The sequence below is a fragment of the Centroberyx affinis genome, unplaced genomic scaffold, assembly GCF_046629955.1.
Source record: "Centroberyx affinis isolate AG114_WGS23_722 - 3 ecotype Tasmania unplaced genomic scaffold, CSIRO-AGI_Caff_v1 ptg006952l_1, whole genome shotgun sequence".
Lineage (NCBI taxonomy): Eukaryota > Metazoa > Chordata > Actinopteri > Beryciformes > Berycidae > Centroberyx > Centroberyx affinis.
The window spans coordinates 678-26,871 of NW_027283519.1; the positions used below are offsets into that span (position 1 = coordinate 678).

Genomic DNA, 26,194 nt, shown 5'->3' on the forward strand with positions numbered 1-26,194 from the left:
CTTTAGACACTTTAACACTTTTTAGTTTTGAACTGCTGCCACAGAACAAGAATGGCTCCATGAGTGAACAAACAAGTCTAATCAAGACTTGTTCGCTCTTGTTCGCATCAGCTATTTGTATGCTAAACATATTTCAGCCTCAGTAGAGAGACAGAGTATAAAGAAAGCTCAACGTCTTCAACTCACCACTTTTACATCAACAATTTAGGCATTTAACTGTTGCTCCTATTCAGAGCTTCTAAGGAATCTGAAAGTAGAATAATCTTCAGTTCCTGGATCAACAGCAGCACAATCAACTAACACCAACACAATTCAACCCGCAAACCTCTATGATAAGCCTCCCTGGCTGTTTGTATGCCCCTGCATGTTCCCGTTAAGCACTTCACTGTTAACTAATCTCAAATTAAGTCCCCACCCTTGAAATATTTATTTGGAGATAAATCGTGTCCTTTTCGGAGCGCTAAATCCTGCCTGAGGAGTTCCACCCAGCAGCCGGCGAGTGATTGGCAGGTAAACAGTAGTCGGATCCTGGAGGACGAGATCGCAGCCTGTCGACGGCCTTGTAGTGACGCACGACTCACTTATTTTCCTCTCCCGGAACCTCGTCTATACATAAACATCGTTCTCTGTCAGGTTGAGTCACACTATATAGAGGTGAATCAACATTGTTCCCCGCGTGACTTCTCATACCGTCTCTGTGATTCAGGCAGGGAAGCGAGTATTGTTGAGCATCTATTGTACACATGTTCACTTAAGCATGATGACGCACACACACACACACACACAGTCATGCACATTCCCCAGGACACACACACACACACACACACATACACACACACAGGTATCATCAGACCTGGCAATCCTGCAACTCCAAAATTACCTACATTATCTGTTTTCTTCCATATACACAGTTAATTTTACTATTACTGCTACAATAATAATAACACTAGTGATTTTTGAAAGCCAGAAATCTCTTTGTCGGCGGAAGTAATCGTTCAGTCACTGTTACTGATCGACAACACTCCACACTCATCAACGCCCTGCAGATATATTATAGTTATTTTGTGCTATTGGGCAGTAAAATCTTCCTTAACGCAGCTTTAAAGTAATAAACTGCAACATTTTCACATCGATAAATGTCTGTTTTGCTCTTCTCTATCTGTGATTGATGTAACACACCAGCGATCCAACCTATATCCAGTTCATAAAGCTTTTTATTGTCTGTTCTTCTGGTAGCTCTTTCCTGGGAAAAATCCATGATGATCCATGAAAAATCCGTGATGCGTTTTACATTTCCAATTTGTAATAAACAGAAGAAGAAGAACTGGGTAGTTAGCATGAGCAGCGATAGCCACCATGGCTGAACAGACAAAGAAAAGAGAAACTCAAACTGCATCAACAGGAAAATCCAAGCTCCGCCCACACTGTGTGATTGACAGGTGATCTCTGGGAAGTGCAGTGGCAGAAACACCACAGTGAGGCTGAGGGACAAAGACGGAGACTAAATAAATAAAAAAAAAAAAAGAGGGTGTTGAGGATTACCACTTTAAATTCCTGACCTTCACTCCTAAAATCTCCAGCTAACAAGACAGACGCATCATACAGTTTGTTCAAACAAGACGGCAGTAAAAAGCCTCCTGTCCATCACATCCATTACTGAGAATACTAAGCAGACTAAGGATGCTGTTATAGAGAGATGGAGAGAGAGAGAGAGAGGGAGGAAGAGAGATAGAATACAAAAGAGATGGAGAGAATGACAGACAAGAGAGGAAGAGAGAGAGGATTATAGGGAAAGATGCAGAATGACAGATGGAAAACGAGGGAGAGAGACAGACAGAAAGGAGGAAAAGAGAGACAGAATTCAAGAGAGAGAGAGAGAGAGAGAACAAGAGACAGGGAGAGAGAGACAGAATTAGTGATTGGAGAGAGAGAAAGATGGAGAAAGAGACAGAAAAAGAGAGGATGAGAGAGAGACAGAGTGACAGAAAGACAGATGTAGAAAACAAGAGAGAGGGAGAGAAAGAATGAGAGACAGGTGGAAAGAGAGAGAATGGGACAGAGAAACAGAATTTGTGAGTGGAGAGAGATAAATAGAGCGAGTGAAAAATGGAGAGAGACAGAGGAGAGAAAGAGAGAAGGAGAAGGGGGAGAGAGACAGGCAATGAGAGAGAAGGAGGGAAAGAGGGAGACAGGTAGACAAGAGAGAAAGGGGGAGAGACAGACATACAGAATAAATAAGGAGAGAGAATAAGCGAGAGAAAGTGGGAGAGAGAGTGAAAGATGGAGAGAGACGGATAGAGAAGAAGTGAAAGAAAGAGAGAGACAGAGAACAAAAGGTGGAGAGAGACAAATAAGAGAGAGATGGATAGAGGAGAGAGACAGATAAGGAGAGAAAGAGAGAGAGATAGAGAACAAAAGGTGGAGAGGAAGATAGAGAGAATGAGAAGGAGAGAGACAACACAGACAAGGAGAGAGAGAGATGGATAGAGAAGGAGAGCCAGAGGAGAGAAAGAGAGAGAGAGGTAGAGAACAAAAGGTGGGGAGGAAGAGAGAGAGAGTTAGAGGGAAAGATGCAGAATGACAGATGGAAAACGAGGGAGAAAGATGGGAGGAAAAGAGAGACACAATTCAAGAGAGAAAGAGAGAGACAGATGGGAGGAAAAGAGACAATTCAAGAGAGAAATAGAGAGAGAACAAGAGACAGGGAGAGAGAGACAAAATTAGTGAGTGGAGAGAGACAAAGTGAGAGAAAGATGGAGAAAGAGACAGAAAAAGAGGATGAGAGAGAGACAGAGTGACAGAAAGACAGATGTAGAAAACAAGAGAGAGAGGGAGAGAAAGAATGAGAGATAGGTGGAAAGAGAGAGAATGAGAGGGGAGAGAGAAACAGAATTTGTGAGTGGAGAGAGATAAATAGAGCGAGTGAAAAATGGAGAGAGACAGAGGAGAGAAAGAGAGAAGGAGAAGGGGGGAGAGAGACAGGCAATGAGAGAGAAGGAGGGACAGAGGGAGACAGGTAGACAAAGGGAGAGAAAGGGAGAGAGACAGACAGATACAGAATAAATAAGGAGAGAGAATGAGTGAGAGAAAGTGGGAGAGAGAGTGAAAGATGGAGAGACGGATAGAGAAGAAGTGAAAGAAAGAGAGAGACAGAGAACAAAAGGTGGTGAGAGACAAATAAGAGAGAGATGGATAGAGGAGAGAGACAGAGAAGGAGAGAAGGAGAGAAAGAGAGAGAGATAGAGAACAAAAGGTGGAGAGAGAGGACGATAGAGAGAATGAGAAGGGGAGAGAGACAAGACAGGCAAGGATAGAGAGAGATGGATAGAGAAGGAGAGACAGAGGAGAGAAAGAGGGAGAGAGGGAGAGAACAAAAGGTGGAGAGGGAGAGAGAGAGAGAGAGAGAATGAGAAGGGAGAGAGACAGAGAAGAAGAGAGAGAGGTGGATAGAGGAGAGAGACAGACAATGACAGAGAAAGGGAGAGAAACAGAGAATGAGTAAGAGGAGAGAGAGAGAGAGAGAGAGAGAGAGAGAGAGAGAGAGCGAGCATGTACATCATTACAAGTTGTTTCCAGGCTGTGAAGATGAAAGTGTCTTTCAGTCTACCTTTGGTCTGCACAGCATCATCTAATCCAGCTGGAAACAAGAGCAACTAGAGGGGGAGGGGGGAGGGGGAGGGGGGAGGGGGGTGTGGTGGGGGGCAATGCAATTTAAGACTTTCCTTCTGTTGCTTCCACACTTTGAACAGTTCGATAAATATTTGAGAACAAGAGCCGTTCTTTTTCTAAAAGCTAAGAGAACAGAGAACCGAGGCTTGGATGTGTGATTTCAACGCCGCCGAGAGCCGCAGCATTGATAATGAATGGCAGAGTAACTTTGTTCACTTAAACAATGTTTGCTTGGGTTTTTTTTTTTTGGTTTTTTTTACACCAGACTGAGCTTTACTTTGGGGGAAGATGACAGCAGCCGAGAAGTTACAGAAGCCGTCTTTTAACCGGAGGCTCAAATCCGAGACCAGCTGGGAATATAATGGTTCGAGATCACGAGCCGAAGAGGGTCCTGAGCCGAAAAAAAGTTTAACAAGCGCTGACATGGAGCGAAGCAAAACTACATCTGACTGCTGAAATTGAGGCGTATTCCCCTTTCACACCACATGCCTCGAGTCCTTTTTCAATAATTAATCAGTAAAACAGTCTGAAAATAACTAACATCATTATTTGGTGCATTCAAAGTTACACATTTACACCTGCGAAAAAAAAAAGATGAAAATTTCGAGAAAAGTTGGAGAACCATCGACAGAAGAAAGCCGAAGCACACTTGAGTGCAGAAATTCAGCTGCATTCCCTTTTAACACCTTCCAACTTCTAGTGTTTTTTCAATAATGAATCAGTGCCGGAGGCGGTCTTACCATCAGGCAAAGGTCGGCGACTGCCTTGGGCTGAACAAAAAACAAGAATAGAACTAATGTACACTTATTTTTAATCTATTTAATTTTGTTACAATAAATTATTTCAGTCTTGAGTCATGGTCACCCCCTCTACTCAGTCAGGCTATAGTGGGCTATACAACATCTAGTTCGTTTTTGCTACTTGATCTTAAGCTCATTTAAGTAAAAAAAAAAATCAAATAATCAAAGCTACCCAAGTTCATATATGGAAAGGATGGATTAAAAACTGAGAGTTGGGATTCAGGGGGCTTGTCTTTGCCTTGGGCCCCCAAATCACTGAGTCCACCCCTGATCAGTGCAACAGTTTGAAAATAAAATGATTGGGTTTTGGTTGCCTGGTGTCCAGCCTCCATGAACCACAGTCTTTAGCACTTTTTGAATTTGCATGGTGACTCACAGCGGTCTGGTCAAGTCTACCCACCGCTGATTCACGTACGTAATTTCTCGCCCCGACCGATCAGTTGGTGTTAGTTGTCAAAATCCTTGACCAATCACAGCAGCAAAGGAGATTGACGTAATCTGGAAACGCCTCAGAGCGATAACAATCATGGCGGCCTTCACTTCCCTGTTTTTAACCCTCTAGACCCCAGTAGAATTCTAGAATGCTGCTACAGTTCACTGAGAATTCTCAATTAAATCAAAATTTTCGTGCTCATTCCAAACAAACAGCTATATCTCAGAAATAAAAAGAAATTGACAATCACAAGTTTTTCCATTTAGAAAAAAACACAACTTTCCCTTTAATTTGGTACCAAATACATGGCAAGGCGATTCGGGGCGCCTCCTTACTTCAGTGTCATTCACAGTATGACAACAACACAGATCCTTCCTGTCTTGGCTAACGATAAGCTTTCAAAGTTCATTCAAAAACCTCCAGCACCTCAACCCACACAGTAAGATGATCAGACAGTAATAGTCGGCAAAAAAATATGGAAAAAGTCGCCAAACTTATATGGATAAAAGTCGCTGCGACCCGGCCAGTCCTCCTATTGACTCTTCTGCGCACTGCCTGTCACCAGATATATTTTCCGGTTCCGGTTCATCGATGACAACTTGAAGTATATATAAAACAAAGCTGATAACTTGATTTTCAGTTTTTAGTACATTTTAAATGATTTAAAAATGACGGGCGCTCTTGGGCGCTATAGTGAAATATAGAACGGGCGCTTTAACAGCTGATTGTTCCTGTTTTAATTCATCGATGCCATTACATTACATACAAAGGACTGACGAAATCTCTACATCTACTAGTGCAGCATGAGGTCACCATGAGAGATACTCTGTTTTCCAGTAAGTAAAAGTAATGGGACTTAATTTCATGGAGATTTTAACAAGTTTGTCAGTTTTTGCAGTGCAGGAGCCAAAAAACATTGAGCACCACAGACAAGGCAGCTGCATTCCCCTTTAACAACACACACACAGAGCCGCGTTAACAAGCGGCAAGAACTACAGGAATGTGTCCTTTATTCTCGGCGGAGAAGGTCAGGCAGATGAACGACCTGCCAGGCCGCCGTTGCCGGGGGACTGATGGCATGACGAACGCCTGATCCGCCGCTCTTCATCTGTCCTGCTGCACAGCGCAGCTATGGATGTATGAGTCACGACTTCACTGTATTGATCTGACACATTAACGCACACACACACACGCAAAAAACCCCCCCAAAAAAACGTCAGCACACACACACAAGAGGGGAGAGAGACATAGGTGGAGAATGGGCGGAGAGAGCCAGAGAGAGAGAGAGAACATGACAGAGAAGAAGAAGAGTGGGAGAGAGATGGAGGACGAGAGAGGGATAGGGAGAGTGATGAAGGGGCGAGAGAGACAGGCAGAGAACGAGTGAGTAGAGAGAGAGAAACGGGTAATGGACTAGAGACAGAATGAGTGAGGGAGAGAGAGAGAGACAGAATGAAAAAGAGCGGGAGGGACAGATAGAAAACAAATGAAGAAGAGAGAGAGAGGGACAGCAGAAAGATTTAGAGAATGAGAGGGAAGGAGAGAGACTAAACGAAAGGGAGAGAGAGACAGATAGACAATGAGAGGAAGAGAGAGGGGATGAGAGAGACAACAAGAGAAGAAGAGAGATAGGGAATAAAAAGAGAGAGACAACAAGAGAGGAAGAGAGAGAGAGAGACTGAGAGAGAGGGACAAAAAGACAAGAGCGACAGGGAATGAGAGAGAGAGAAAAGAGAAAAGGAGAGTCAAGGAATGAGAGAGAGAGACAAAAAGCAGAAGAGAGACAGGGAATGAGAGAGATACAACAAGAGAAGAAAAGAGACAGGGAATGAAAGAGAGAGACGAGAGAAGAAGAGAGACGGAATGAAAAAGAGAGAGACAACAAGAGAGGAAAAGAGAGAGAATGAGAGAAGGACAAAGGAGAAGAGAGACAGGGAATGAGAGAGAGGGACAAGAGAAGAAGAGAGACAGGGAATGAAAGAGAGAGAGAGACAAGAGAAGAAGAGAGACAGGGAATGAGAGAGGGACAACAAGAGAGAGATCTAGGGAATGACAGGGAATGAGAGAGAGAGACACAAGAGAAGAAGAGAGGCAGAATGAGAGAGACGAGTGGAAAAGAGATGGAATGAGAGAGAGAGACAACAAGAGAGAGATTTAGAGAATGAGAGGGAAAGAGAGACACAGAATGAGAGGAAGACACAGGGAATGAGAGAGACACAAGAGAAGAGAGACAGAGTATGAGAGAGACAAGTGGAAAAGAGATGGAATGAGAGAGAGACAACAAGAGAGAGATGTAGAGAACGAGAGGGAAACAGAGAGACAGAATGAGAGGAAGAGAGACAGGAAATGAGAGAGGGAGAACAAGAGAAGAAGAGACAGGGAATGAGAGAGACGAGTGGAAAAGAGATGGAATGAGAGAGAGAGACAACAAGAGAGATTTAGAGAACGAGAGGGAAAGAGAGAGACAGAAGGAGAGGAAGAGAGACAGGAAATGAGAGAGGGAGAACAAGAGAAGAGACAGGGAATGAGAGAGACGAGTGGAAAAGAGATGGAATGAGAGAGAGAGACAACAAGAGAGATTTAGAGAACGAGAGGGAAAGAGAGAGACAGAATGAGAGGAAGACACGGGGAATGAGAGAGACACAAGAGAAGAAGAGAGACAGAGAATGAGAGAGACGAGTGGAAAAGAGATGGAATGAGAGAGAGAGAGACAACAAGAGAGAGATGTAGAGAACGAGAGGGAAAGAGAGAGACAGAATGAGAGGAAGACAGGGAATGAGAGAGACACAAGAGAAGAAGAGAGACAGAATGAGAGAGACGAGTGGAAAAGAGATGGAATGAGAGAGAGAGAGACAACAAGAGAGAGATTTAGAGAACGAGAGGGAAAGAGAGAGACAGAATGAGAGGAAGAGAGACAGGAAATGAGAGAGGGAGAACAAGAGAAAAAGAGACAGGGAATGAGAGAGACGAGTGGAAAAGAGATGGAATGAGAGAGAGAGACAACAAGAGAGATTTAGAGAACGAGAGGGAAAGAGGGAGACAGAATGAGAGGAAGAGAGACAGGAAATGAGAGAGGGAGAACAAGAGAAGAAGAGACAGGGAATGAGAGAGACGAGTGGAAAAGAGATGGAATGAGAGAGAGAGACAACAAGAGAGATTTAGAGAACGAGAGGGAAAGAGGGAGACAGAAGGAGAGGAAGAGAGACAGGAAATGAGAGAGGGAGAACAAGAGAAGAAGAGACAGGGAATGAGAGAGACGAGTGGAAAAGAGATGGAATGAGAGAGAGAGACAACAAGAGAGATTTAGAGAACGAGAGGGAAAGAGGGAGACAGAAGGAGAGGAAGAGAGACAGGAAATGAGAGAGGGAGAACAAGAGAAGAAGAGACAGGGAATGAGAGAGACGAGTGGAAAAGAGATGGAATGAGAGAGAGAGACAACAAGAGAGATTTAGAGAACGAGAGGGAAAGAGGGAGACAGAAGGAGAGGAAGACACAGGGAATGAGAGAGACACAAGAGAAGAGAGACAGAGTATGAGAAAGACAAGTGGAAAAGAGATGGAATGAGAGAGAGAGAGACAACAAGAGAGAGATTTAGAGAACGAGAGGGAAAGAGGGAGACAGAAGGAGAGGAAGAGAGACAGGAAATGAGAGAGGGAGAACAAGAGAAGAAGAGACAGGGAATGAGAGAGATGAGTGGAAAAGAGATGGAATGAGAGAGAGAGAGACAGCAAGAGAGAGATTTAGAGAACGAGAAGGAAAGAGGGAGACAGAAGGAGAGGAAGAGAGACAGGAAATGAGAGATGGAGAACAAGAGAAGAAGAGACAGGGAATGAGAGAGACGAGTGGAAAAGAGATGGAATGAGAGAGAGAGACAACAAGAGAGTGGTTTAGAGAATGAGAGGGAAAGAGAGACACAGAATGAGAGGAAGACACAGGGAATGAGAGAGACACAAGAGAAGAGAGACAGAGTATGAGAAAGACAAGTGGAAAAGAGATGGAATGAGAGAGAGAGAGACAACAAGAGAGAGATTTAGAGAATGAGAGGGAAAGAGGGAGACAGAAGGAGAGGAAGAGAGACAGGAAATGAGAGAGAGGGAGAACAAGAGAAGAAGAGAGACAGGGAATGAGAGAGACGAGTGGAAAAGAGATGGAATGAGAGAGAGAGAGAGACAACGAGAGAGATGTAGAGAACGAGAGGGAAAGAGAGAGACAGAAGGAGAGGAAGAGAGACAGGAAATGAGAGAGAGGGAGAACAAGAGAAGAAGAGAGACAGGGAATGAGAGAGACGAGTGGAAAAGAGATGGAATGAGAGAGAGAGAGAGACAACGAGAGAGATGTAGAGAACGAGAGGGAAAGAGAGAGACAGAAGGAGAGGAAGAGAGACAGGAAATGAGAGAGGGAGAACAAGAGAAGAAGAGACAGGGAATGAGAGAGACGAGTGGAAAAGAGATGGAATGAGAGAGAGAGACAACAAGAGAGTGGTTTAGAGAATGAGAGGGAAAGAGAGAGACAGAATGAGAGGAAGACAGGGAATGAGAGAGACACAGGAGAAGAAGAGAGACAGAATGAGAGAGACGAGTGGAAAAGAGATGGAATGAGAGAGAGAGAGACAACAAGAGAGAGATTTAGAGAACGAGAGGGAAACAGAGAGACAGAATGAGAGGAAGACACAGGGAATGAGAGAGACACAAGAGAAGAAGAGAGACAGAGAATGAGAGAGACGAGTGGAAAAGAGATGGAATGAGAGAGAGAGAGACAACAAGAGAGAGATGTAGAGAACGAGAGGGAAAGAGAGAGACAGAATGAGAGGAAGACAGGGAATGAGAGAGACACAAGAGAAGAAGAGAGACAGAATGAGAGAGACGAGTGGAAAAGAGATGGAATGAGAGAGAGAGAGACAACAAGAGAGAGATTTAGAGAACGAGAGGGAAAGAGAGAGACAGAATGAGAGGAAGAGAGACAGGAAATGAGAGAGGGAGAACAAGAGAAGAAGAGACAGGGAATGAGAGAGACGAGTGGAAAAGAGATGGAATGAGAGAGAGAGAGACAACAAGAGAGATTTAGAGAACGAGAGGGAAAGAGAGAGACAGAATGAGAGGAAGAGAGACAGGAAATGAGAGAGGGAGAACAAGAGAAGAAGAGACAGGGAATGAGAGAGACGAGTGGAAAAGAGATGGAATGAGAGAGAGAGAGACAACAAGAGAGATTTAGAGAACGAGAGGGAAAGAGAGAGACAGAATGAGAGGAAGAGAGACAGGAAATGAGAGAGGGAGAACAAGAGAAGAAGAGACAGGGAATGAGAGAGACGAGTGGAAAAGAGATGGAATGAGAGAGAGACAACAAGAGAGAGATTTAGACAACGAGAGGGAAACAGAGAGACAGAATGAGAGGAAGAGAGACAGGAAATGAGAGAGAGGGAGAACAAGAGAAGAAGAGACAGGGAATGAGAGAGACGAGTGGAAAAGAGATGGAATGAGAGAGAGAGACAACAAGAGAGATTTAGAGAACGAGAGGGAAAGAGGGAGACAGAAGGAGAGGAAGAGAGACAGGAAATGAGAGAGAGAGAGACAAAGATAGAGAACGCGAATATGGGAGAGAGAGAGAGAGAGAGAAAGAGAAAGGGAGGAGGAGAGGGAGAGAAACAGACAGCTGGAGACGAGTGATGCTGAGCGATGGAGATGAAACAAAGAGAAATCACTCTGTTCTTCCTGATGGTATCGAGTGCAATCGGCCTCATCTGCGAACGTTTCATCTGCCGGAGTTTAATCAACGCCGCGTGTTGACAGACGACTCCGCGGGACGTCCGGCCGCCGCTTCCTCTGCATGACAATTAAACTCTCGCTCAGCCGTGACCTCGGATGAACTTGAAAGGACCGCTCAGCCTGCTTTAACCTTTTGGAGAGAGTTTTTTTTTGTTCCTTGTGTGCATGGAGGGGTCTAAGGCTGGGGGGGGGGTGTGCCGGCACAGGTGGGACGTAAACAAAGTCAAAATACTTCATTACTGTACTTAAGTAAGATTTTCCAAGTATCTGTATGTTACTCAAGTTTTTCTTTCACTGAAGACTTTTTTACTTTTACTCACTACATTTCAAAAGAAAATTTTCAAAACCAGAGGTGGTAGAAGTACACAAATTCCCTACTCAAGTAAAAGTGCACATACTCATTTAAAAATATACTCTGGTAGAAGTTGAAGTACCGTTTCAAATCCTTTACTCAAGTCAAAGTATAAAAGTACGTGGACTTAAGTTTACTTTAAGTATAAAAGTAAAAGTCGTTCTCTAAAGAAGTCATTTCTGATGTTCTCAACTGGTTTTCTGTTGAGAGAAAGAGTTTTCAGCTCAAATCACAAACGTTAACTCTAGCAGCTGAATTCACAAACGTAAATTCTCTCTCTCTCGTTGCGTCTCTCTTCTTCGTGTTGCTTCTCTCTCTCTGTCCCTTTCCCTAATTTTTGCTGAACAAGCAGCCAATCACATCTGACTCTTGATCAGCTGCTTCTGGGATGGAAGCTGTCTGATGCTGACAATAAATTTTTTTTTTTAGAAAATCAATTGATGATTTCCCGAGAGTAACGAGTCTACCAACATTAGTTTTATCTTGTTTTAGCCTTAGATCACCATAGTTTTAGCTTGTTTTTTTTAGCTTGACCACCATGCATTTTTGTTTCATAAGCCATAGTGGATTTTTCTCTCAGCCCATAGAGGAACCATGTAATCCTTCAATTTTGGTAGTGTCTTGGGTTGTGTATCTTCCTCCATGATAAAACCCCAAAATCAGTGATTCTCTGTTATCTGTTGCTCCGGTAGAGGAGACTGGAGAATTGTTTTTTTATCTCTCTCCATTCACTGTCATTGTATGGAGGAACTAATCTGAAAATCACACTTCATATGATCACATATGTTTACATGATTACGTATCGCTGTTGTGTCAAAACCTTGTATCTCCAAAATGTCAACTTTTCAGGAAGTACTAACAGCATTGTTTCAACGTGGTTTTGTTTTAGTCGTGTTTTTATATAACTATGGTTTTAGTGCGCTTACCCTTGTTTTTAGCTTTAGCTTGTTGTTTTTAGCTTGGCCACCATGCATTTTTCAAAGGGTTTCATACATCTGTAAGCCCTAGTGGATTTTTCTCTCAGCCCATAGAGGAACCATGTAATCCTTCAATTTTGGTAGTGTCTTGGGTTGTGTATCTTCCTCCATGATAAAACCCCAAAATCAGTGATTCTCTGTTATCTGTTGCTCCGGTAGAGGAGACTGGAGAATTGCATTTTTTTTGTCTCTCTTCATTCATTGCCATTGTCTGAAAATCACACTTCTAGCACATAAAGGAACGCCGACAAAGCAGATTCTGACAATATATAAAAAAGCTAGTCATGCTGCTGAATTGTTTTTAAGTGAATCGTTTTCTTTATGTTTTTTAAACCTTTCAGTTTGAACAAGTGGAACGCCGAAATCCAGTCGGAGGAAACTTATGCCGATGGCACAAAGAAAATAATATGTTTAATTAATTGTAAATAGGAGAAAAAAGGTGACAGGACTTTGACAAAGCACATTCTGCCAATATATATAAAAAATAGGTCTTTCACTTTTTTTTTACAATTATTGGTAAACTTATTATTTTCTTCGTTCCAAACTTTCTTTATTTTCAAACTTTCGAAAAGCGGATTCTGACAATATATAAAAAACTAATCATGCTGCTGAATTGTTTTTAAGTGAATCGATTTCTTTATGTTTATTAAACCTTTCAGTTTGAAAACAAAGAAAGTTTGATCTCTCTCTCTTTCTCTCTACACACCAACACACACATAAACACAAAAACACACACACACAAACTCTCTCCTGCTCTCTCTCTGTAGACACACTGTTTCTCTCTCTCACACACACACACACACACACACACACACACACACACACCTTCGTAGTCCATGTCCCACTGGTTCTTCCTGATGGAGTCGTTGTCGGAGCTGGACGGCGGCCTGGCGGGGAGGTTGGGGGCCACGCTGCACACCACCGGCCCCTGCACCTTCGCGGAGGAAACCCCGCCTCCCGACGGGCCGATCTGGCTGCGGGGGCGGAGCGACCGGAACGGCGTGTGGTCGAGGTCGTTGGTGGAACCGACCATCGTGCTCATCTCGATGGGGTTGACCTCCGGGTTGTCGGCCATGATGCTCTTGGCCAGACTGGGATGGAAGTAGCTGCGGGGATCGATAAAGATTTCTTGGTTTCAGGTCAATGGAAAGATAAATTGAAACTTAAATGATAATTAAACTGGTAATCAGGCCACATCAGCATCAAGTAGTACTAGGAGAAAAATAGAATATAAATACAAATATAGCAAATAAGGGCAAGTCATTTGTACCTACTGCCACTGTATTTCTTTGTTTAAAGCTCAGTCAGTTGATTATCAAGCACATAGACAGGCATAAGCTCATTTTGTTTTGTGCTCCTATGTTTCTCTATTGTCTCACAGTATTGAATTTCCCCAGGTAAAATAATAAAGTTTATCTAATCTAATTAATCTCAATCTAGAATAAGCCTCATAAATTATATATATGTATAAATTTGGGGATTTACCAGCCATTATACAATTTACAATTTCCCATTTGGCAGACGCTTTTATCCAAAGTGACGTACACATGAGATTATACCTGGTGAACTAAAAGGTTTTGTCCTGATTTCTGTATTGAAAGAAAAAGAAAACACTCGCATTTTTGTCCCAAAACATAAAAACTGGACTAGTGGAGTATAGAGCTGCAACGATTAATCGATTAGTTGTCAATCATTACATTAATCGCCAACTATTTTGATAATAAATTCATTGGTTTGAGTAATTTTTTAAGAAGAATAAGTCAAAATTCTCTGATTCCAGCTTCTTAAATGTGAATATTTTCTGGTTTCTTTACTCCTCTATGACAGTAAACTGAATATCTTTGGGTTGTGGACAAAACAAGACATTTGAGGACGTCATCTTGGGCTTTGGGAAACACTGATCCACATTTTTCACCGTTTTCTGACATTTTATAGACCAAACAACTAATCGATTAATCGAGAAAATAATCAACAGATTAATCGACAATGAAAATAATCGTTAGTTGCAGCCCTAGCGGAGTATGTTGAGTATGTTGAGTGTGTTTCGTTCTTACCCGTTGGAGTCCTGGACACACACAGGCTTCTTCTTCTTCTGCTGGACGTATCGCTTCCTGACGCAGACGAAGACGGCGACCAGGAAGAGTAACCCAAGCACGCTGGCACCGATCTCCATGATCTCCACATAGCCAATCATTGGCGACACCTGATCGATAGACAGCTTGATTGATTGGTTGTGTGTGATTTCAGGCACATATGGATGAAATGTGTGATGTCCCCTCAGGAAAATTGTTGATGATTACCAATAATCACTAAGATCTATTACTTATGGAAGTGTTTAGCATGTGAGTATAAATATAGAAAATTAAAGGGACAAAATGACTGAAATTATTACATATTACAACTGAGATATTATCAAGAACAGAAACTCAGAAGGTTATTTGGTTATCTGCGGCTCAGACTGACCTGATGCAGCGGGTCGCAGTGGATCGAGCCGTCAGAGAATTTACAGTCAAACCCTCCTGGACACGGATTGGGCGAACAGCCGTCAATCACATTCTGGCACCTATCAGGAGCAAAGGAAGGTGGGATGAGTGGATTTGGAGAGGAAGAACGGATGGACCTTCATGCGCTTTACTGGTAATTTCCTGTGTGTGCACGTAACATAATGCCATGTGGTGGATGCTTCTGAGTGTGTGTATTTTAAGCATGGCTGGGAACGGATCCATTAAACTGTCTGTGGACTAACTTTTATTATTTTTAAATTGTCAAGTGCTTATATCTTTAATTATTCATTTAGTCAATTGCTTTTTAGCCATCATAGCCTCTTGTGTTCTTATCTGTTGTGTTTTAATGTATTTTGTCATCTGTGTGTCTTGGCTGCTATGACGACTCAATTTCCATTCTGGGATCAATAAAGTTTTCTATCTATCTATCTATCTATCTATCTATCTATCTATCTATCTATCTATCTATCTAACTTTAGCAGTCTTAGTATCTATCTATCTATCTATCTATCTATCTATCTATCTATCTATCTATCTATCTATCTATCTGGACTTAAAATTAAGAGTTGAAAACACTTTGCCACTCATCCGCCACTCATCCAGATAACTGATGAAGCCTCTCGGGTGAGTCCTCAACTCTTCACAATAAGTCCAGTGGATTTAGTTTTTTGTTGGACCTCTTACTGCCTGGATGACTGAAATGAATCTACACAGACACTAACTTGTTTCAGCCTTGTTTTTAGTTTGATAACCATAGTTTCAGTTTGTTTTAGCCTTGTTACTAGCTTGGCCACCATGCATTTTTGAATTGATCAAGGGGGTTTTGAAAGGGTTTCATAAGCCCTAGTGCAGTGATACTTCACCATTTTCATATCAAGGACCCCTAATTTAGTCCACATTAGAGCCACGGACCCCCGTTTGATGAGATTCTTTCTCTCCGACCCAAATCTGACTATATTTTTATTGTCATAGATGATTTTGTCCAGAATCTCATGACTATCTGTATTGTAGGTATGATTAAAACAGTCATTCTTCTACACTCTCTAAAAAATGAAATAATGGTGAAGTTTAACAACAACTCATCAATTTGCTGGGGACCCCCTGGAACTCCCGCAAGGACCTCTGGTGGTCCCCGGACCCCATGTTGAGAACCAATGCCCTAGTGTCCCTAGTGTATTGGATTTTTCTTAGCCCACATAGGAACCATGTAATCCTTCAATTGAATTTAAGACCAAAGAGACATGGATGTGCATGTATGTGTGTTTTTGTCCTCCACTTCTGGATTAGTCCAAATTTCTGGTAAAAAGCCAGCGATACTTTCTCTCTAACAGTTTGTGCTTACTAGCCAACTGCTGCTGACTGGCAGTATGTTGATATGGAGTGTGAAGAAGAGGGCTACAGTGGAGGGAAGCACACAGGCCGCCACCTTGGCTCAGTCAGGACTGATGGTTCAATTTGGCCGCCTGAGATGATGATGATACTGAGAGTTTCACCGCGGCTCTCCATCGGTCACACCCGGCACAAAACACCACCCTGAGGAGGTACTGGCAGAGCTTTGATCGCTAAGTGGAGCTGCTGTGGTACCGACAAAACCCCATTATTTTATTTTACATGAAGCCTTGTGTTCAGCTTTACCCACTAATTTCCCAGGTGTTGAATTCCCTCCCTGTACAGCATAGAAAATGAATTCCAGCAGTTGCAGAGCAAAATATTTTGCTGGATAAGGATGAAGTCTAAGAAAGAGACTCAACTTTTTCCTCGTGGATCTAGTTTTTACTGTCTGTAATGTCTGTTTCTGTATCTTATACGCTCTTGCAAAACACTACTGGACTCTCACCTATCACTGCAACTTACTGCATGGCACACTGCATGAATTCACAGTGACAGATTGCTGAATGTATGTATATGTAGAGTGAGATTTATAGTCAACTTTTTATATGTGAAGTGCCATTGTCCTATGGTCATTAAGTGATTCTAATTGTTTTATTTTTGTGATGATCTACAGTACGTCGTTGCACATTAAGCCTTCCCATATTCCAACATTTAAAAAAAAAAAAATACATTACACAAATACCTCAAAACATGTTTGTGTTCCAAAACTTTGTATGTTTCAGAATTTTACAAAAAATAGCTAAAAAAATTATTTTACATGTAAATGACATTTATTTGAAAGATATTTTGTACACTGAAAATACTGCTGATGCTGTTGACAACATAGTGTATATTTGCAAGTATACAAAATCTGTTTTGGTCACTCAAATGAATGTCCATTCATGTACAAATAATTTTTTTTGTATTTTTTTTGGAACATACAAAGTTTTGAAACGTACAAACATATTCTAAGGTATTTCTGTGATCTTTTTGGGTTTTTTTTTAAGGATGGGAAGGGTTAATGTGCAACAAGATACATAATCACCATTTGGCCATTTGTTTACATTTTGATCTATCTATATCTCCAAACATACTTTGAAGCATATGTGAAAGGAATTTCTTCCTGTATGGGTTGCTATGAGTCAAATTACCCATAAGGCACAATGAAGCCTTGAAACTGAACTTAAAAAACTAGAGGGTCGATGGAGTTGGGGGATATTTGATGGCTAAAACTCAAGGACTGACGCATGTAGACACACACACACACACACACACACACACTATAACAGACCCTCACATCTGTCCTAACACATGAAACGTGCATGAACATGTCATATCTCATGCTTCATTAAACACATAGCCGGGGGGGTTCAGCGTCTTATATTGGTGGACCGACATGGACCGACTGCACTGTGACACAACATGCGTTAAAAACATTATCAGACTGCGACGCAAAAATCACATCATCACAGCAGGATAATACATCTGAGTCAAACACGCCAAACACGCCAAACACGCCACCTCCTGCAATCACTGTCCACTGGCGGTCATTTCTCATCCGCCGAGTTAATCAAAGCTCTCACCTGCAATATAGACTGCTGTTAATATAGCCATGAGGAACAATGCAATTCCACAGGCACTCTTAATGAAAGGAGGAATATGCAAATGCTGCAGTAATTTCACTCGAACGTGACCATACTCTTTGGTGGCTGTTGGCGGTGTGAGTGGAATACAACTAGGTGGTTGTCGGGTTATGACCGTGTGTGTGTGTGTGTGTGTGTGTGTGTGTGTGTGTGTGTAGTATGCATACATGAGTCAGATCACGTATGCACACACACGCAAGCCGATGTCCAGTATTTCTCGGAGTGGCGGCCCGTATGTCAGTGCAAGTGACGGAGCCTATAATGAAGGTTGTATTAATTATTGAATTTGTATGAATCTTGCTTGTGCCTCTGTGTATGTGAATGTGATTTAGCGCATTTGTGTGCTTCCATGCGTGTATGTGTCTGCATGTGTGTGTGTGTGTGTGTGTGTGTGTGTGTGCATATATTAGGATTTGATTCAAATGGGTTTTTGAAGGCCGACACGGATACTGAAGATGTTGATTTTGTGCTGATGTGCCGATGTCTCTAAATTTGACCATTTTCATTTTAAAAAGAAATACAAGTGTTCAGTGTTTCCCTCTGAATTTTCTTCTTGTCAAGATGGAAAAGCCTCTGAAACAGCAATTGGGGCATCATGGGACTCTAAAACTCTCCAGTGAAACCCAGACAAATGAAACTCTTTTTTAGGGTTAGCAGCTCTTTAATGGAGGGTGATCGGCCTGATATATTGGTCTAACATGTATGTGTGTGTGTGTGTGTGTGTGTGTGTGTGTGTTTACCGTGCTCCGGCGATGTCCTGCGAGCAGTTGCAGATATAACCTTGAGCCTTTGGCACACACACCTCGCCGTGGGCACAGGGCTGGGAGGCACACGGGTTGTCGGCCAGCTCGCAGCGCGGGCCGTGGAAATGCCCCGCACACCTGCAGCGCGGCTCTGGAGGGTAAATAAAACACACCCGGACGTCTGAGACACGAGGGACTGATCAAAGCCCTCCACATCAGGGGCTAAATAATCTGAGCAGCCGGTCGACCTAATTTAGCGGAGGGGCATGGGAGTGTGTCGAAGTTTAAAGGAAAAAATCCCCCCCCCCAAAACACTTGAACATTGTTAAAAACAGCTACTGGCAATGTGTTTCTGTGTTTCTGGGCCCACTTTGTTGTTTGGTGTAACAGGTTTTGGTGTCAGTCCCTCAGAATCAAAGAGCGAGGGCTTCTTTCTAGAGCCGCCATTTTTGCACCGAGAGACGTTCAACAATCATACAGGGAGAAATCCATCAGAGAAGAGGAGAGAGACCAGTTTCTCCACCCACAGGAGCAGGAGAGAGAGACCAGAATGCAATGCAGCAGAGAGACAGGTTGGGGTTTGAGTAAAGGAACGCTACTCTCGCTTTTACTGCAGAAACCTCTGTTGCTTGTATCACTATCGCTCTCACTCTATCACTCCTACACATACAATCCACAACTGAATCCAGTGTTCTCTGTTTTGCTTTGCTTTGCCAACAAAACAGTCAGTATTTGTAAAATTTGGGCAGCAATTTCAAAGCAGCAAAAATATTTTCAAAATTGATTTGCAGTGGTTTTGAATGAAACTCACATCGAAAAACACGTAGAAATACACAAAGAATTTCATTCAAAAATTCGATATATCCATTGCGATATTTAGTTATTTTGTAAGCAAATGTCCTGAGATGACTCCTGTGGTTTACTTGCCAGTTTTCTAAGAATTGATGTGTATTTTTTCATGGTGTAGCTACATCTCATTTGGGATTTTTGAGAGCCTGAACCCAGAACTACAAAAGCTGCACTGGTCAAGAACCTGAATCCCTGCTGTGTCTTTCTGCCCCATTTCTCCCTTACACTCTTCACACCCCATTTTACTATCTCACGAAACAAAGAAAGAAACCGAGGATAGCCTCAATAAAACAGTGTGGACTGACTTCATACTCTCCGATGGAAAAAAAAAAAAAAGCGAGAAAATCCAATATATAATTTATATTTGTTTTCCAGCCAACCTGATTACATTTCCTTGACCTGGGAGGATCTTTTGGGAAATAATATCTATTTGTTGTTCAACATTGCACCCAGGAACTTGTGCCTGAAGCGTAACTGAAATGTTATTTGAGGTGATGATAAATGAAGTCCTTATGGTGACTGACGAAAGTAATACCTACATGCAGCCGTGTGTCCTGTGTGCTCACAGAGCCTCGGCGGACTCTTTCTTCCCGCACCGGAGACAGACGGAGTCGTGAGCTAGTTCAGTGACCTAACAGGTAAACCCGAGGTGAAGAAACACCAACAGGCGGCAGCTTTTATTAACGGCTTTACGCTTCATTTGTTTACACTCTCCCTCCGCTGCACACAGATCTGTATCTGCCGGAGCTTTTGGTTCGGTTTCATATCCAGCTTCCCAGAGAGATGAGGACATATTGCGCGCACCTCGCGCCGGAGTCTCACACGGACTCATAAGAATAATATTACTTTAAAGCTGCTCGTCTTTTATCTGTAAAATTGCAGGTGTGCTTATCAGCTGCTACTGTAAGTAATGGAAGGAGTCAAATGGGGAGACATGCTTTGTTTTTTTATGATACATAACGCAAACACAAAAAAAAACGACAATTCAGGCCTACAACTTTCTTTAGAATTTTGTTCTTTACTTTTGTGTTTTGCCAAGAACTGATTTTTATTTGACCAATTAGAGATAACCAAGGGTGGAAGTAACTAGTTACATTTACTCATGTTACTATAATTGAGTAGCTTTTTTGTGTACTTGTATATATATACTGCATCTATATTTTCAATCCCATCCATTACAGGACAGATTGTGTGTCTCTCCATCAGCAACAGAAGCTGGACCAACGTAAATTGGCTTTCACAGTCACAGTGAGAAGAGGAATCTGGCTTTACTGGTGCAATTTATTTTGTAATTTTCAAATTTTCCAGTTAAAAGGATCTAGTTTGAACTCTGTCCTCTCGTTCTTTCATAATTGCGTGGGGAAGATCAGATCTAACGATGTTCTCTTTTCTAAATACCAACACAACAGCAGCTGATTTCACTGATGAGTTCCTCCTGTCTGGTTGAAGTTGTGTTAATCAGTGAAATGAGCTGCTGGAGTGTTTGGTTAGAGTGGAAGCCGTCAGACCCTTGGCCCACGCTTGGCCCAGGCTTGCCTTTCTCTGACCTAGAAAATGTCCTGTGCCTCAAGAACTTTTCTGCATAAACTCCATTTCACACTAGAAACATCACTGGATTTGGGGAGTTTAAGACACGACCAACAAGCCGTCAGTTGAAGGGGATACATGCAATTATAACAACTGTTTCCTTGCGTGATTTTGAAAATCTTACAACACATGTTTGTGCGGAAAGTACGGAGCCCCTTTGGGGTCACATGGTAGAAAAAAAAACTTGATGTGTAAATCCGTACGAACAGATTTGTAAAATGTGCGAACGGATTAGAGGTTTTTTTTTCTACCATGTGACCCCAGAGGGGCTCCGTAGGTAAGACATTTTGAAACCTGAGATATTTCAGCTGTCAGTTTGGCTTTTCTAGTGTTAAAACTCCAGGAATTGGAATTGGAATTTGAAAAAAACCTGCAGGAAACAGAATTGGAATTGAACTGGAATTTCAGGAAGTTTGATTTAATTCAATGAAATAAAATTCCATGTTTTTTTTGGGGTTTTTTTCCCAGATATGTGAGATTACACATAGTGTATACAGTATATTATCAATACTGAATATCATAAAATGTAAAAGGAACCTTTCAGGTGGTATTTGATGCAGAACATGTAATCGTAATCCATAAATTATGACTGGATGTATTTGATTTGTTGTCATACTGTGTCATATTTGATTGTTTAGCGAGTCGAGACAAACTCTCTTGTAAGTGGAATTTAATGGAATTTAATGAAATTCACATTCTGTTTCCTTCAGCTGGGAGACTTTCACATTCACACTCCAGGAACTGAACTGTCGTTGTTGTTGTTTTCTCTCTTTATCCCTTTACTCCGCTTTTCCTTTTCTTTTCTTTTCTTTTCGGTTTCTTTTAATATTCTTATTCTTTTACTTATTTTCTACTTTTCCTCCTATTTATTTAACAGTATTACTTTACTTATTGATTTGTTCATATTGTTTTGTTCTTTCCAAACTTTTTTGGGGGTTTCATTACAAAGGGTTAGGGTTAGGGTTAATTACACTATATTGTAATTATGTATGATTGTTATTAAGGGAGACACTCCATAAGTCCCTCGGGGGTTTCTTTGGTCTTCCTTGCACATGCTCTTTATGATGTTGGTATACATTATGGATATTTTGTTTGAATTACTCTTTTGTGCTAAATAAATAAAAAAATAAAAATAAAAAAAACTGGAGTTTACCATGAATGTCTCCACCCTGATCTGAGTATCTTATGTAAGTGTCCTCACCTCCGCTGGCGTCCTCCTCGCAGACCCCTTCATTCTGACAGGGGTTGTTGTCGCACCCTCCTCCTGTGCCGCAGCACTGGTACACGCCGAACACCCTCCTGCTCCCTGGCCCCGCCCACTCCGCCGCGTCGCCCGCTCTGATCGGCCGCCCGTTGAACTCCAGACCCTCCAGGCAGCCGACGAAATGGCTCGGGCGCGCGCGGGCCTCCGGGGCGGCGTCCTGAGCCCCGGAAGCGAAGAGCAAAGCACCGTGGGAGCGCATCATGCGGCACGGCTGGGTCAGGGCGGCGGAGGCCGGGTGCTGCTGGTCCAGGGTCAGCCTCAGGACGCTGGAGTTGACCTCCAGGACGGCGTGGTGCCAGCGACCGTCGGACACCGGGGCAGATCTAACCAGTAAGGAACCGGGGAGGCCGTTACCGCAGCTGTACCTGAAGCGCAGCTCTCCATTGGTCAGCTGAGGGAGGGAAATGAGAGAAATTAGTGAGCTGATTGGTCAGTCAGCTAACTATTGGTCAGTCAGTTGGACCAGGGATGCGTCCAGTCGGCCCAAAACGTAACAAACAGTTTAAAAGGAAATGGTAGTGCATTAAATGTCCTGTTGCAAAGTGTTTGTTAATACAGGTTGTTATTGGCTGAGACGGTGATTCCGTGTCACAGGCATAACCAATGAAAATGCAGAATCACCCCAAACTGGGTCAAACATACGTAGTTTCAGAGCAATGACAATAAAAGAGACCTTGGAGGAATCTGTTATGTAAAATTAAACTGTACTGTATCATTCTGGATCATACCAGATATGACTAAGTTTATATATTTCTCACTACTTTAATTCTTCACTGAGTATATTTTGACAGTGCACATTAACCAGCATTTCTGTAAATGTTAGCCAGCTGACTACTTTTCAACTGTAGTCTCTGTAAAAATACATTAAAATTATGTTAAACGAGACAGATAATACTCATGCAGAGAGAGCATACGAAAAATTTTAAATAGAAAATACAATGAGACACATTCAAAAATCAAAGTGCAATACACAGTTATTAACTTCAAATGCATATTGTTGTCTACTTGTGTTTGACATTTACTAATCACATCTATCATCTATTTGCATTCATTTAGCATTTAACATAATTTCACATTAACATATTCTGTGTTATTACTGTTATTATTTTTTGGTACTCTTACGGTTGCTGTTAGTATTCTCATGTTGTGTGTTGCCTGTTTTAAATGCTGTTATTGATTTGTTTGTTCTCTTATAGCACTTGGTTTTATCTGCCATTTGGCGGACGCTTTTACCCAAAGCCCTTTACGGCGCAGTGAGTGCATGTGTGTGTGAGTAATGCGATTAACTCGCTGATTCATACTTTTACTGGGATTAGATTTCCCTGAGTGTGTGTGTGTGTGAGCCACTTCTGACACATTCCCCTCTCTGTTGATATTTTCTTACACTTGGATTCACCTAGGATTTTGACTGATACAAACAGATGAAATCACTTCACTCCAGTTATGGCATCTCTTCACTGGATACCTGTTAGGTTTAGTACTTCAGATTTTACTGATTATTTTTAAAAGCAAAAAGAACAAGAGGGCAGACTTTGAACTAGGTTCTTTTAAGTAAAAATATGAGGGAATAGCAACAAAATAAAATGCATCATCAAAGTAACATATGAATCAACAACACAGGGATATGTAAGTGGTGATTTCAGTTCAGACCTTCACTCCTCTGTTCGCCAAGTAAACTGTGTGACTTACACTGCATGAAAACTGTTTTCAGATCTGAAATCTGAACATGTGAAGTCGCTGGCTGAGAGCCGAGGAGGAGATCTGGATCTGACTTTACCTTGTTCCCCTCACTCATCACAAGTCAGCTGTCCAGTTTCTAGTATGCTTATGCACCGCAGCCTACAAAGTTTAGTCTGTAGTCACGGATACTATCTAATAAAGTAACTACTTTTACCCAGTAACTGGGTAAAAGTTCTTTCAGATACTTGGGTGCTCAGGATTGGAATAAGGTTCCTAACAGCATTAAACAGACTACAAACCCAGTCACGTTTAAGGCAAAACTGAAACACTGGCTTTTAGATAACTAACCCTGTAAAGACAGTTGTGTAGGCAGTGATGTACGTAGCTCTTTTACTGGATCAGTTTCGTTATGATAGGAAGTGTGTACTTTAGCCTGTTGTCTGAACAATGCCTGTTAATGCCCAATGTGAATATTTTCTGTATATTGATGTTTTTTGTGCTTTTATATGCCGCTAATGCCGTACTCCACTATCACCACGCGCATGTACGTGCACGCACACACACACACACACACACACACACACACCCTCCACAACTAACTACAACAAGGACCACAATGGAAATAAGTCCTGTGACTTTTTTGTGTTATCCTTGATGTTCTTTTAATTGTGCATGTACATTGGTGTTGCAACCATGGAATTGTCCTTTTAAAGTGAACTGTCAAATAAAAAACTAAACTAAACTAAAACTAAACTACTAAGTAGGCTCCTTAAGTCAAAAGATGTACTCAAGTAAAACTAAAATCACTGACAAAAAATACACAAAAAAAGTGCAAGTACACAAAAAAGCTACTGTTGAGGAAGACACTGAAAACTACGTATAATAAGCAACATTCCTATATCCGTATTTTCACCTAAGTGCCTAAAACTCGAGAATACTGAATCTGCTTCATCATCATAAGATTCAACTCTAAAAGTGTATTTCTCAGAACTGTGAGCCTGGAATGTGCAAATGCCCAAATCTCAAAGAAAAAAAATAAAATAATAACTTATCTTATCTACTTGTCTTCTAGGAGAAGGTGCTCACCTCTTATGACACATCATTGGTTTATCATTGGTTGTTCAGTCTTGTTCATATGACCTTATACTTTTTGACCAATAGCTTTATTATATTCTATCTGTATTAACATAATCATGAATATTCAACACTATAAAACTCTGTGTAATCATCCAGATTTTGAGTTTCTTGGCTCCCAACCTGCAGAACGAATAAACTGTCAAACTGACGCTCTTTCTTCCACACTACTCAGAGTGAGAAGAGTAATTTTAATTCGTTAAGAAGACGACCGTTGTGAAATAAAATCTGTTTTCGTTGTCAGTTCCCACCGTTACCCACGCTGCCCCTGTGCAACATCAGTGCGAAGAGTCACAGCCATTCAATCTACATTTCAACAGCATCAGCCTCCCTGCACGCTCAGCGCTCCCACAAACTAACAAGCCAGCAGCTTTTCCCCCCTCACCTTTTATCTATTCATATGTTTCCTTTATGTAATGGAACGCTCCTCATATCTGCCCTATTAAAAATACACATGGAGTGTGTATATTGCAAATTGCCAAGCATTACCCCATCGGACACCGTAGGCCGCGATACATTATTGATACCGATCCGCTTGGCTCTTGCCTCTTTAATTGCTGCAGGAGGGTGAGCTTTTCCTCTCCTTCGTTTTTTCTTTACACTTTTTTTTTTTCTTTCTTGTAGAGCTTGGGGTTTTTCTTTTTTTTTCCGCTCCTATGCGGCTCTGAAGTGCAGCAGTGACAGGGTGCTCAGCATTCAGGCTGCGCAGGCTTGTCCTCTGGGCGATGGAGGTTTGCTTTCTGTCCCTGCCAGAGGTTGCTGTTTGATTCCCCATTGCTGGGATGATGAAAAAACAACTGGGGTGATTCAGTTTGCAGGGACGGACCCACGAAGTCTTCTCGTGGATCAATAACAGCACAGAGGGAAGAGGGGGGTGGGGGGTGGAGGGTGGGAGGGGACGGCTGTGACTCTGGCTGGCCTGTCATGGAGATGCTGATGCGCTGGCGGTGGAAAAAGTGAAACCTCTAGACATCTGAGCCGCCCGGCGCTTGTCTCTTAATCTATTTTACATGACTTGGTGTGACTCTTGGTGTGATTTATGGGGGATATTTGAAGAGAGATGGTACAGTCTGACTCACTGAGAATTTTACAGTATCAGCACAGCTGATGTAGCGTTGGCTCAGTGTCAAGTCCATGTCCTTGGGGACCGAAACTCCACAGAATCAGTGCTTCATAACTCCATAAATCACCAAGTCTGAACGCCACTGCAAACGCTGTGGGCTTCCTGCAGGAAGCATTAACAATGTTGAGCCATGTTCAGTGATGTGTGCATACTGCATGCACATGGTGTACACACACACACACACACATACACACTCACACACTCACATGTTACACTGACAGTAGGGAATGCAGGAGGGCAGGAGGATTGCACCTCTGTTATGCACTGCAATAAATGGCCATCTTAACAAGTCACTGAGTCTCA

General features: G+C 42.2%; 1 protein-coding gene across 1 annotated transcript in view; it reads right to left on the reverse strand.

Annotated features, from left to right (window-relative positions):
- Positions 1–12,818: 12,818 nt before the first annotated feature.
- Positions 12,819–26,194, reverse strand: part of LOC139639206 (protocadherin Fat 1-like) — a gene marked incomplete at its 3' end in the record, with an annotated part of 45,933 nt that continues 32,557 nt past the window's right edge. Inside the window, exons 9-13 of the mRNA XM_071513290.1 lie at positions 21,892–22,345; positions 18,252–18,405; positions 14,457–14,556; positions 14,048–14,196; positions 12,819–13,099 (exon numbers count right to left, since the gene is read on the reverse strand). Coding sequence (XP_071369391.1) covers positions 12,819–13,099; positions 14,048–14,196; positions 14,457–14,556; positions 18,252–18,405; positions 21,892–22,345 — 1,138 coding nt within the window. The remainder of the gene's footprint in view (positions 13,100–14,047; positions 14,197–14,456; positions 14,557–18,251; positions 18,406–21,891; positions 22,346–26,194) is intronic.